At 45.1% G+C, this 12,809-nt stretch overlaps 1 protein-coding gene across 2 annotated transcripts in view; it reads right to left on the bottom strand.

Moving 5' to 3' along the window:
• Nucleotides 1-5,169: 5,169 nt before the first annotated feature.
• LOC144732155 (long-chain-fatty-acid--CoA ligase 1-like) overlaps nucleotides 5,170-12,809 on the bottom strand; it is a 32,015-nt gene continuing 24,375 nt past the window's right edge. For both annotated transcript variants that reach the window (XM_078613482.1, XM_078613483.1), the window contains exons 16-20: nucleotides 12,642-12,758; nucleotides 10,874-11,017; nucleotides 9,787-9,888; nucleotides 8,897-8,968; nucleotides 5,170-7,367 (exon numbers count right to left, since the gene is read on the bottom strand). In XM_078613482.1, coding sequence (XP_078469608.1) covers nucleotides 7,227-7,367; nucleotides 8,897-8,968; nucleotides 9,787-9,888; nucleotides 10,874-11,017; nucleotides 12,642-12,758 — 576 coding nt within the window. In that variant the 3' untranslated portion in view covers nucleotides 5,170-7,226. The remainder of the gene's footprint in view (nucleotides 7,368-8,896; nucleotides 8,969-9,786; nucleotides 9,889-10,873; nucleotides 11,018-12,641; nucleotides 12,759-12,809) is intronic.

The raw sequence follows: 12,809 nt of genomic DNA, 5'->3' as shown, positions 1-12,809 counted from the left end.
ATACACGCCTACACTGGGTGGATCGAAGAATGTGTGTATGTAATTCTGATAACAGTGCTCCGTTGGTAAATTTACCCCAGTTCTCAATGTGGTGTCATTGATTTAGAATCACCGTTTGTCAAAAATCAACAACTGCTCACCGAATTGAGAAACTGCACAATACCATTGAAGTAGGGGTGCAGTGGCGATATCACGATATGGTGGATAATCTTTGACCCCCCCCCCCTCATCATCGTAGGACTATCGGACTAACCCAGTTTTACTTGCAGTGCATTCAGCCTGAACACGGCATTTGTGTACCTGTACGTATCGGTGCACAGCAACACCTTTACGCCTCGCTTACCTACAGGCCAAGTACTTGAAAACGGGTCCTGTACATATGCCCATGTGCATCTGCATGCATGGCTGCTCATGTGCATACGTAAACACGTACAATTATGTGCATCTCCACTCATGCGACTGCAAATCCGTTCACTTTCACAGCTGTGTACCTACATTCAAATGTACCGATACATGCTGCACCTGTACACATGCATACGCGAGCACACGGCTAGGGATGCGTTTATCAAGTGTCGGATTAATATGAAAGATCTGAAAGATCTGGCCGAGATATAAAATATCGGAGAGATCTAAACAGCCCCCCCCAAAAATCGGATTAATCCGAAAATATGACGTCGCAGAAAGTAACGCGACAACACATGCGTGTTCCGTGTGTTCCTGCCACGTAACGGCACTTTTGTTCGCGCAATAAGAGACGTTATGTTATTGCGTTATGTAAACGATCTGAAAAGTCCAACAACAACACAAAAAAGAGAAAAAAATTGTGGTAGAAAAAAAATTGTGCTAACATATTTTTTCTGGCAATTGAGAGTTTTTATTTTATTTTATTCGCAACTAATCCCTAGTACTGGATACAGACATTGGCCATCACGTTTGGCGGTAGCCACCGCACGCACTGCATTTAAATTGGTTCAGCCGACAAATGACAGATAATTACGAAGATGATGATGATGACATCGATGATGAGAACGCAACCATCCGACCAATGTCGTCACTTGCACGTAGTACGCATACGTTGACGTTCGTTTGTTTTGATGAAAAATTCGTATTTGTTGTCTTTCAGAAGGTCCATCACAGATGTGCATTTTTGTATATTTTAATATGTGAATTGTACATATGTTGTCTATTTTGTCATATGAAGGTGGATTATGATTATGCCATGGCAAGGCGGTTGTGTATAAGTCATGAATGCTTTGTATAGTTAAGTAAAACGATTTTAAATAAAGTATGAGCCGAAACAAGATACAGCAGACCTGTGCATTTTTGATTATAACTATTATTTTCCTGTGTATGTACAAACTGGCCTTTCCGCGATTTAAGTAGGAGAAATAGGACGTATTGAATTGAAATTTCCCAAATTTTCAGAAATCAGGAGAACACAACATGAAAATTGTTCGAATGTGTCAATCTATGGGAGCATTATGGCAGCAAAAAAGGAAGTTGATGATTGGCAATTCTCCAGTGGTAGAACCAGATCCTAGATTATAAGGCTCACGTTTTCCCCATACACATTCAAGCAAATCCTTGGGGGTGGATCTTACAACCCTGGTGTTTGTGACGGAATCTTTACGAACACCAGAAACAATGTTTAAAGGTGCGTCTTACTCTCAGGAGGATCTATTGATTGGAGAATATGCACACGAGAGGGATTACGAAGACGGAACGATAACTCGTGATCGAGATACAATCTTAACACTCGTGCAATATTGTTATGGCGGTCTGTATAGCAAAACAAACTGTATTTCCCATGACCATACCTGTCAACCCCTTATCAGTGCCCCTACCTTATCACAGACCAATTCAGACCTTATTGGTGTCACCCCGTGCCCTTATAAATCTCAACGTTCATCCTACAAAGTCCCATCACAATGGAGAAACATAAATAGACCAAAATAATGTTTTTGCCCGTATTGAAACGGCTGTTCGCCGTATGGACTTGAAAACGCAATTTCCCTATACAAGAATACGGGTAAACCGGATGGGTTGACAAGTATGCATGAGTCAAGAAATTTCTCAGATGAAGAGGTGTCTGGAGAAGTAAAATCTTCCCCTCACGTTATTGAAAAGGCAAATCTCCTGGGTCAGACGATGTAACTGTGGACATGCGACACATTTAAAATGTCACCCATCGATACGTGGAGGACGCTCTCCCCAACAACATGCCGAGACAGGTCAGCAGAGGTGGGACAAAGTCATTGTTATGCAAGTCCAAGTCGAGTCGCAAGTCATCAAATTCATGACTCGAGTCTGACTCGAGTCCAAGTCACATGACTCGAGTCCACACCTCTGCAGGTCAGGGTTCCAGTCCGTTTATTCCACCTCCGTCACACACACAGCTCCCTCCTTCATACACAGCTCTCTCCACTCGTCCCTCCCCCGACATGCTCTCTTATCCCCACAGTCCCCTCTCCAATGAACCCCACCCCCCTTCCCTCATTCCCAGCCGCCAATCACACGTCGTCACATCTCGGGAACAGGTCTCCTCATCTCCCACCAAACAATGACATATCGTCATACTGCGGGGGTGGGGAGGGTTACTCTCGGTGAGGTCGATGCAGGGATTGGCGTCAGCATGTAAGGGGTAGGGAATGGTGATGTTGTGGGGACCATTGACATACGCGAAAGAAGCGTTCCCGGAAAAGCACGCGCATCTCCAAATCACGTATGTCGAAAGCAATTTTCCCATAAGAAATAATGGTAAAGGAGGGGGTTAGGGGATTTTGGGCCGTCCATTTTTGACCCCCCCCCCCTCGTCACACGGCGTCACAAAAAGTCAGACCCCCCCTCAAATATGACGTCACAAAGCTCTGCCCCCCCCCCAAATAAAACATGCTTCAAATCGCTTTAAACTATTGTCATTGTAGTGCGTATTTAATGTGCCGCTGCACTCTGATGTTGTAGGAGAAAACATTTATTAAAAAGTCTTTAATTAAGTAGAACGTGTTGTCTATATTTAAAATTGTGCATTTTGATGTGACGTCACATTTCTCAACCCCCCCTCGTCACACATCGTCACAAATGTCTGACCCCCCCCCCCCTAGGTTCGTGACGTCATTTATGGACGGCCCCTTTGACTTGCACTCCCAGACATAATCGCCTGTATTATCCAACTCCATTTACGTCAATACATGTGTCGTGACGTAAATGGAGTCGCTGTGGCGTTTAGCGCCAGCTACTGTCACAAGAGTGGAACTGCGTCTTGAGTCTCTCTGGCACCAGGGTTGGTATGGCATGCAGGCGGGGCCCTAGGGGGCATGGTTCTGGTGAGGGTCTGAGACAGGGCAAGTAAGGACGTGATAGTCTGGGTGAACCCGAGAGGGCACGTGACCGGGACACGGTAGCGAGGGGGGCCAAAAGGGGGCTTGAGGGTCACGTAATGCTCGGTCGAGAACCTTCTGGTGAGATCCAGAAGGGGGCGTGGCCGAAGGCGGAGCGAGGCCACGTGCTCGGGGAGCATAAAGGGGAGGTCCCGAGAGCAATCTCGGCTGTCTGTTGGAAGGGAACCCGTCGGTGCTACGTCTCTTCGATCCTCGGTCTTAGGTCTTTACGCTCGGCATCGTGGGGCAGGCGTGTGTTAGGAGCCGTCCATAAATGACGTCACGCACCTGGTGGGGGGGGGGGGCTCAGACATTTGTGATGTGTGACGACGGGGGGGGGGGGGGGATTTGAGAAATGTGACGTCACATCAAAATGCGCAACTTTAAATAAATATAGACAACACGTTCTACTTAATTAAATATACTTTTCAATACATGTTTTCTCCTACATCAGAGTGCAGCGCCACATTAAATACGCACTACAATGACAATAGTTTAAAGCGATTTGAAGCATGTTTTATATATTTTGGGGGGGGGCAGAGCTTTGTGACGTCATATTTGAGGGGGGGTCTGACTTTATGTGACGCCGTGTGACTAGGGGGGGGGGTCAAAAATCGTCCAAAATCGCGTGACGTCATTTATGGACGGCCCCTTAGTGACTGACCCGGTTGTGTAGTTACCCCGTTGTGGTCGAGTTAACCTGTTGTACGTTTATATTGGGGTGTGAGAATAAACGTGTTACCTCCAACTTCTTGGTTCTTTCGGTAAAGCCACGTAGAAGGTAAATAATAAAATAATAAAAATAAAACAATAAAATACAATTCTCACGACGTTTCGGCCACAACGCAAGCAGCCGTCCTCAGGTGAAGAACAGGTCTGTCGGAAAGACAGCTGAGGACGGCTGCTTGCATTGTGGCCGAAACGTCGTGAGAATTGTATTTTATTACGTTCTATTTTTTATAATTTTATTATTTCCCTTCTACGTGACTTTACCGAAAGAACCAAGAAGATGAATCCCTGCAGTCACGAAAGCTTTAAATCGAAAGTGTTGCCTCCAAGTTCAAGTGTGTGCCTCCGTGGAACCCACTACACATGTCCACGCAATATACTTTAAAGTAAAAAAAAATCATGACAACTCCAAAATACTTCCAATAAAATAAAAATAAATACAGTATTACTTGCTTGTAACGACGCCTGAGTTGCTTTGTGGAGAGGATGGGTGGAGACGAGGAGGGAGACGGACTTGGAGTTGGTGAATGCTGTGCCGTATAGCACACGAGTTACTGCACTGGCTCCTGGCAACGCCATTGGGTCACGGTGTTGGCTCGGGTGGCGTACGTCGCGTTATTCCGAATATTGCCTCGCGTAAGTCAATAAAAGGTCTAAATACAAAGCGCGTTATTTCAAAATGGCCCACCACAAGCGCGTAAACCTAAATCAGCTCAAGACTTCTGTAAATCACGTGACTTTCACGTGGCCAACCCCACTAAATTCCTCCACCTGTCCATCCGCCCCCTGTGAAAACGGACGCTGCTACTCCGTGTAGCTCACTTCGGCTTGCTCCTTCCTTCTCTGTCCCTTTCTTCCCGCCCCACTCATCATCATCATCAGCGTCTCATCTCCCCGACATTATATCATTGACTCTTCTCCCGTGGTGTGCCACGGGTGAAAGTTGTTTTGTATTATAATCAAGAAAAGTTGGTACTATTAAGGCTACAATTGAGAGAGAAATTACAGCAAATAAGACGAAAAATTAAACATGAGTTCATCAAGAATAGACAGTACATATACATACTTTAAGATATACTTTATTAAAATAAACTACATGTACATTCAATTAGTTACTCTGATCACATGCATTGTGTAACAATTCACATTTGGAATGTTTATTAATAGCAAGTCATGTTTTACAGATCTGTGCACAAACATCTTACAAGAGATGTTTGACATGCCGACGAATATTACACCGATCAGACAGTGCCGTGATTTCGTATACTGTTTTGATTAAACAGAAATGTACATAGACTTTACATTTGTAAGCTTAACATGATGTACTAAATATAGAGTAAGAGACGTTGAGTAATTTTAGCGATGAACACAAACACGGCGGTTCAATTCTAAATTAAGGTGTTATTTCCATACATGGAGCACGCGGGTTTAGTAAATTTGACGACAGCCGTAAGAATGATGACCAAGGTTATGATCGTGATATTAGAATAAATGATTAAGAGAACACTGATAAAAGCTAAACAATGAAATCAATTACGGTCGCTACCAATATTATGATTCGTAATTGAATTGTGGCTTAGATTGCATGAGTATAATGTGTGTTGTACACCCCACTCCACCCGACATGACCATTTAATATAGTTAGTTTAACACGTAGGCTTTCGCGACCAATATTATCCATAATGGAGGTTTTTTGGGTTGGATCGCGTAAATATAAATGTGTCGTTAAAACCGCCACCACTCGACACAGCCAATTAGTAAGGTTTGTCATTTAAACAAAGAATACTAATTAATAATTAGCAACTAATTTTTATTATGTTTTATTTTTATTATTTTATTACTTCCCTTCTACGTGACTTTACCGAAAGAACCAAGAAGATGAATCCCTGCAGTCACGAAAGCTTTAAATCGAAATTTAATTAGTTACTAGTTCAGCACATCGGTGTGTTGGAGAGTAAACCCACAACATTTACAATTCGACGCATTTATATTTACTCGATCTAACCCAAAAAAAACTCCATTATGAATTAATGAAATTTTCACTTGGGACAAACGTGCCAGCAAACCGGTAGGCCGTGTCAGAGAGCAACCACGTGTGTTCACGGGACACCGTTATTAATTGGCTTGTGTCGGGTGGAGAGGGGCTTACGACAACGCGTTCTACTCACGCGATCTGATCCATAAATCAATTACGGTACGAATCGATGACGACGCTCACTGCAGCGACAGCGATTGACATGACGACAATAACCCGGCGGTGATCAATGCAGTTCAGGGATGCGTGCCAGCCTGTTAGAGCCCCGGTCAGTCAAATGTCAATAGCAGGAAAGGCCCAAAGGACTATTATGAGCAGGAAATTCCTGCGTTGGGTAGTTTGCACAATCCCTTTAGCTTGTTAACGTGCGTGAGCAGTGGGCGCACTGAAGCCCCCACTACGCTTCGTAATCGCCTCCTATAGAGACTCCACTGACCTCTAGTCTCCCACACGCACACACACACGGCAGCTTCATCCCCGCACGAGCCACTAACGCCCACCTTCAATAAGAACGTTTTAAGGTAGCAGATGGTTACTCTCAGTTTTTTCGGTAAAGTCACGTAGGTAAAAAATGAAATTAAAATTAATACGGAGACTTGTGTTGCCTCCGAAACGTCGTGATTTATTATTATTATTTTATTTTTAGTAATTTTAATTTCATTTTTTACCTACGTGACTTCACCGAAAAAACTAAGAGTATGAATCCTTGCAGTCACGAAAGCTTCAAATCTAGAATTAGCAGATGGTTCCCAGACATAAACCATGGATGATCTCGTGCTGGCGATGATGACAGTGATAGCAACTGTGATTCTGATAATGATGATTACCATGACGATGATGATGATGTTGCGTTGAAAGTATCTTCTCCGGTGTGTTTTCGGGTTGTTACCGCGTGTTGTTCGGCACGGTGCCCGACGTTTCACTCCGAGTGCAGGGCGCTTCTTCAGGAACGGTTCTCGAAAACACATCCGAGAGCGCTTATTGCAGCTCAACCACGCAGGGCTACGGGGGGAGGGTAGGAGCGGGGGGTACTGTCGGGTCGAGAACGCCTGGTGGGTGAGCTGCAAGTGTTCGTGCCATCCGTCTCACGCTTTCATGTTCTGGTACATGCTGCTGATGACGCTGCAGAAGTGCGACCTCAGCTCCGTCCGCTTGGCCTTGAACGTGGGCGTGAGCAGCCCGTTCTCGATGCTGAACATCTCGTTGTGCAGGTGAACGTCCTTCACCTGCGCGGCAGGTGGCAACGTGGAGTCAGTGCAGTCCTGTTCTATTACTGCCCTCTTCAGCGCAGAGCCAAAGTCAAGATAAAGTGATTTCTTCTTGGTTCTTTCGGTAAAGTCACGTAGAAGGGAAATAATAAAATAATAAAAAATAAAACGTAATAAAATACAATTCTCACGACGTTTCGGCCATTCAGACGCTGTCTTTTGGACAGCCCTGTTCTTCACCTGAGGACGGCTGCTTGCGTTGTGGCCGAAACGTCGTGAAAATTGTATTTTATTATGTTTTATTTTTATTATTTTATTATTTCCCTTCTACGTGACTTTACCGAAAGAACCAATAAGACGAATCTCTGCAGTCACGAAAGCTTTAAATCGAAAAAAAAAGTGATTTGTTTTTTTTTTAACTCATCATGCTCACCGAAGCCGTTGGAAATGTCACATTACTATTGTGGGGGCAATCATGTCCAAAGGACAATTACTGTTGAATTTCCTGCAAAGTGGTGCTCATTTTATTGATCCCGTAGGGATGATGGGCTGAGTCAACCTCCAACTAGGATTTGAACTCGTCACCTTGTGATTGCCGTTGAGGCACCAGGCCGCCCTGATGATATTGACCATGGTGACGGTATAGAATGTATCAAAATGCTCCCTTTATATGAGTACACATGTCAGGGGGCCAAATGCCCCCTGACTCTGTTGATTTAAAACAACATCCACAATATTTGTACGGGAGACAATGCTTAACATGTATCACCCTTTAAGTTTCCATTCAAAGAATGCCAGCAGTGGATATGGACAAGTTACTGATTTATTCTCTGTATCTGTTAATGGACATATTGGCGGTACACCGGTGCAGCATAACAGTCTAAAATCTAAATTTGAATCAGCAACATGAAACTGTTTATCAGCCTTTACTTGACCCTGTTACCAAATTTGATGCAATTCGAAGGTTTATTCAGTCTACTGAGACTAAATAAACCTCAATGGAGGAACCGTCCGACCAAGTCTCGGGTACGAGGAGTCAGGTCTGCCTTTGCAACACGGAGCAGCCAATCGGCAACAGACTGTGAGGCCTTCGTGTTCAGCAGCTCAGAACGTTCGTCTTCTCACTGCTTCGACATCACGAGAACTGATTTTGATGCACGCCCCGCAAGATTTTCTGGCCGGGGTTGTGAAGATAATTCATGATTGCAAATACCGCCAATACGTTCGAGTGTTGGGTTGGTGATACAGTGATTAGCGCACTGTAGTATGAACTGTTGCACCTTAGGTAGGGTTCTCAGGCACGGTTAACATCAGCGGTGAGCGAAATCTGAGCTGGTCCTGGGCCACCCCCTTCACCAACCCACCCAGACCAATGCGGTGAAGTATGGTCAACAACCACAACAACAACCGCCATTCGCCACGAAGTGTCGGTGGCGTCACCACGGCGCTTGTGCCAGGCTATGTGCACTTTAAGTATGGTCAACTACCCTCATGACCAGCAGCGTATCGAGAAAGGGCTGTGAATGTGTTTGTCTTAGCAAGCTTACCTGCTCAAAAGGCTGCAAGTCGGATTCCTTGCCGAGGCGTTGCATGTCTTCCAGAATTGCTTGTCTGACTTCCTGATAATTATAATAATAAAAGTAACGATAATGAATGTGATTTTGAAACTAAAATCAACAAGCAAAAAAAAACCAACTTAATGTAAACATAAACTCATCACTTTCGTCAATAACACTACCCTAAAAGGGAAAAAAACACGTGCATTTTAAAGTTAACATTTCAGCAAACGGATAATCTTAATATATCTTTCATATCTCTCTGCGATGAAGAAGTGCCATTGCCCAAATTGTAACCTATTATTTAAAAAATGTTTGATCCCTTTAGGACAGTGCTATCTGTGGTGCACTAGTTAGTGCACCTCACTATGAACCCGGCGACCTGAGTTTGATTCTGACTCACGATCAACACCAGTGGCGTGTTGCTATCTGGACCGTCCGTGGGCCCGACCTGCACTGACCAGCATGGTGAAGTATGGTCAAACAACCCCCATGCGGTGTTGAGGCCTTCAACCAGCAGTCAATAGCTCAACAAATAGCATCGTGCATTTCTGCTGTTGACACGAGTTTCCACCACCCCCTACGAGCTTTCGCCACCTTCTCCGCTGTTGTCATTGTGAGATCCCATTGCGCCGAGTCTCTGTCTGCTAGAGATGTCTCACCATCTGGTACCGAGGTCTTCCTCTTTTCCTTCTTCCCTGTCGTTCAATAATAACGAGTTCCAATGTATTATTATCATCATCTTACTCTTACAGAAGGCATGTTCTTCAGTTGCCCCCCATAACTATGCCACTCTTATAAATCAGACTATCCTGGTCTCCTTGGGTTCTCACCCGGTAAAACAAATACAACTTGACGTGAGTTGTGTGCCCGCCGCTCACCTTATTTCTGCAGAGCTCCGAGTATGTGCCCACGATGCCTTTCTTCCGGATCCAGCAGCAAAGTATTTCTGGGTCAGGTACCACAACTGCAACAAGACAGGCCTGCCACCGAAATGCAACAGCACGTGCCATCAACAACATCCACCTCTACGCATAGCATATTGTGTTCCATTTGTACAACGTCTACAGGAGAAATTATAATTATGGCAATGTAACGGAAGGTGAGAGAAACTGTCACCCTTTTTCAGGACCGGTTTTGCGTAGACCCTGTGCCGTGGAGGGAAAGTTGCCACTAGAAGTCCCCTTGGCTAAACTGCCTCAGGGCATCGGTATGGTGGAGATGAGATGTAAGGAAAGGGGGCACCACGGTGGTGAGATATTAGCTACCTCGCCTGGTACACAGGAGGTCGTGGGTTGGATCCTGACCCTGATGCCTGCTGTATATTTGGAGTTTGCGTGTCTCTCTCCCCGTGGCCACGGTGATTTTTCTCTGGGTCGTCCGGTTTTTCCCTCCACGTTCAGCAACATGCTTTTAGAGTATTTTGGCTGCTATAAAGTTCGACATGATGAGCACACTCTGTTGAGCTATCATTTATGGCCAGGTCGCTTCTGAAAAAGAGCTACGTAGCTCAGTGGACCTTATCTTGTAAAATAAAAATAGCAGTATAGCAAAAGTTGCTGAGGCATTCAAGCAAGTTCTCTGTACTGTACATGCAAACCATTATCCCAATGTGAATAATTATTATTGTGGTATGAGATGTAGGAATGGTGGTGCAGTGGTTAGCGCACTCCGCTATGAATCCGGAAAGACCCAACTCCGATTGTCACTCTCGGCCAACGTCGGCAGCTGTGAATATCTGAACCGGTCCTGGGCCTCCCTCTCGATATGTGAATCAGCCTAACAGGAGTACCTGGCGTGGCGTGTAAACATCAACACTGGGGAGGAAACCATCCCTTCGTGCTCCGTGCTGCCCTTCACAGGTGCTTGCTTTACAGCACTTGCCCCGATAGTCTACGTAGGCTGCACTGGGGGGGGGGGGGGCATCTTTGACTTTGTGTGTGTGCACTGTGGGCTGAGCTAGGTTACCTGGAGACTGTCCCCGTGCACGTACACCTGGGCCACGGGCTCGCAGCGACAGTACACGTTCTCAATCTTCTCGGGAGCGATGTACTCCCCCTGAGCCAGCTTGAAGATGTGCTTCTTGCGATCGATGATCTTCAGAGTTCCGTTCTGCAAGGCAGAACAATACCCACAACGCCAGGCAGGTGTGACCAGCGTAGGAAACCAGCACACGTAGGGTGCGAAAGAAATGCAACATACATTTTTACTAACTTCTTTTTTTACCAGGTAAGGCCCACTGAGCTATATAGCTCTTTTTCAAAAGCGACCTGATAGTCACAAATTATAGCCCAATGAAGTGGCTTACCATGTGGAAATGTATAAGCAGCCACATATTCTGAACGCATGTTGATTTTAAATATGGAGGGAAAAACCGGAGGACTCTGATAAAAATCCACGCAACCACAGGGAGAGAGACATGCAAACTCCAAATATACAGGCATCAGGGTCGGGATCGAACCCACGCCCTCCTGGTTACCAGGCGAGGTAGTTAACATCTTGTCACCGCGGTGCCCACTACATACAGGATAGAGGCCTTTCGTCAACCTTTGTGGCTTTGTCCCCGAGAGCTCTTTTCGCTTTAGAATCTCATTGAAGCAAAGCACCGAGCTCTTACCATTAGGGAAAATGGGTCTGTTTACAGGCAACGAAATACTATGCATTGCATCGGCATTACAATCGAGCCGGTTGTTGCTGTGGTTAGAGCTCTCGATTAAAGGACGATGAAGGTAAAGAGTTCAAATCCTCTTTGGGAGTCAATTCAGCCTGTCGCTCCACTGTGGTCGGTAAATCAAGTCCCGCGGCGGTCTTATCCCATGGCGAAAAGGATCCGTGCCTTGCCCATGTGACATTTCCATCAATTACTTCAAGGAGCTCCGCTCCATTGCTTATGTGAGCACAGAAGACACTTTGTCAGTGACTTCGTCGAAACGTACTCATACAACATAATGTTAAGCGCTTTGTGAAAGAATGCTAAGCGCTATTATTGACATCATGGTTATAACTGAGTCTGGCCACCTAACCAGATCCGATATCTATTGCCGTCCAAGTGATCTGCAAAAGAGACGTGGATTGGTTCGTCATTGAATTCAGATGTGAAACGGCAGTGAAGCGGTGTCTCAGTGAGTAGCACACTGCTCCATGACAGCAGCAACTTGAGTTCAATTCCCAGCCATTGGTTAACATCAGCACCAAGTGATCAGAATCAAAATCTTTATTTATCCTGGAGGAATACGATGATCTACGAGTTTTTTTTTTTTACAGATGTCCAGTAGGGGCAGGTCAGAAAGTAACAACAACAAACAAAACAAAATAACGATAGGAGTGCAAAGTATAGGAAAGGTAAGCCAATCACTAAATATTCATCAGTAAATATACGATAATGAAACTATTTTATTTTATTTTACCAGATAAAGCACACCGAGCTATTTGTTCAATTTCAGAAGTGACCTGGCCACAAACGATAGCTCAACGAAGTGGCTTATCGCGTGGAAATTTAGAACAGACAAATACCCTAAAGTGATAGCCTTCATCAACCCACACCACTTACCAGCGTGCTGAAGTACGGTCAAACAACCCCCAAGGACGTACACAGCCTATGCCCAACAGTGAATTAACGTTGCCGTTATAAATATCTACGTAATTTGTGTTATTAATTTCTCATGGAACAACTTTAATTGATTTAATTGAGTATCATCAACAAAATGCAAAACTGGTTTCATGTGAAACAACGCACGGGCATCCATTGGCCAATGTCTCCCGTGTGAAGCCACCCATCCCGATCCACCGCCTCGGCCGTCTTCTCCGCGTCCTTCAGGTACCCCTTGAAGACGTTGGGGCCCTTTACGCACACCTGAGCGAGGCACACACAGACACTCAACTAAACTATGATTATAAAACCAAA

This window comes from Lampetra planeri, chromosome 41 (assembly GCF_965212315.1).
Source record: "Lampetra planeri chromosome 41, kcLamPlan1.2.h2, whole genome shotgun sequence".
NCBI classification, from domain to species: Eukaryota; Metazoa; Chordata; class Hyperoartia; order Petromyzontiformes; family Petromyzontidae; genus Lampetra; species Lampetra planeri.
Note: the sequence above shows the minus strand (reverse complement) of the source record. Positions and strands in the feature narration are given on the sequence as shown.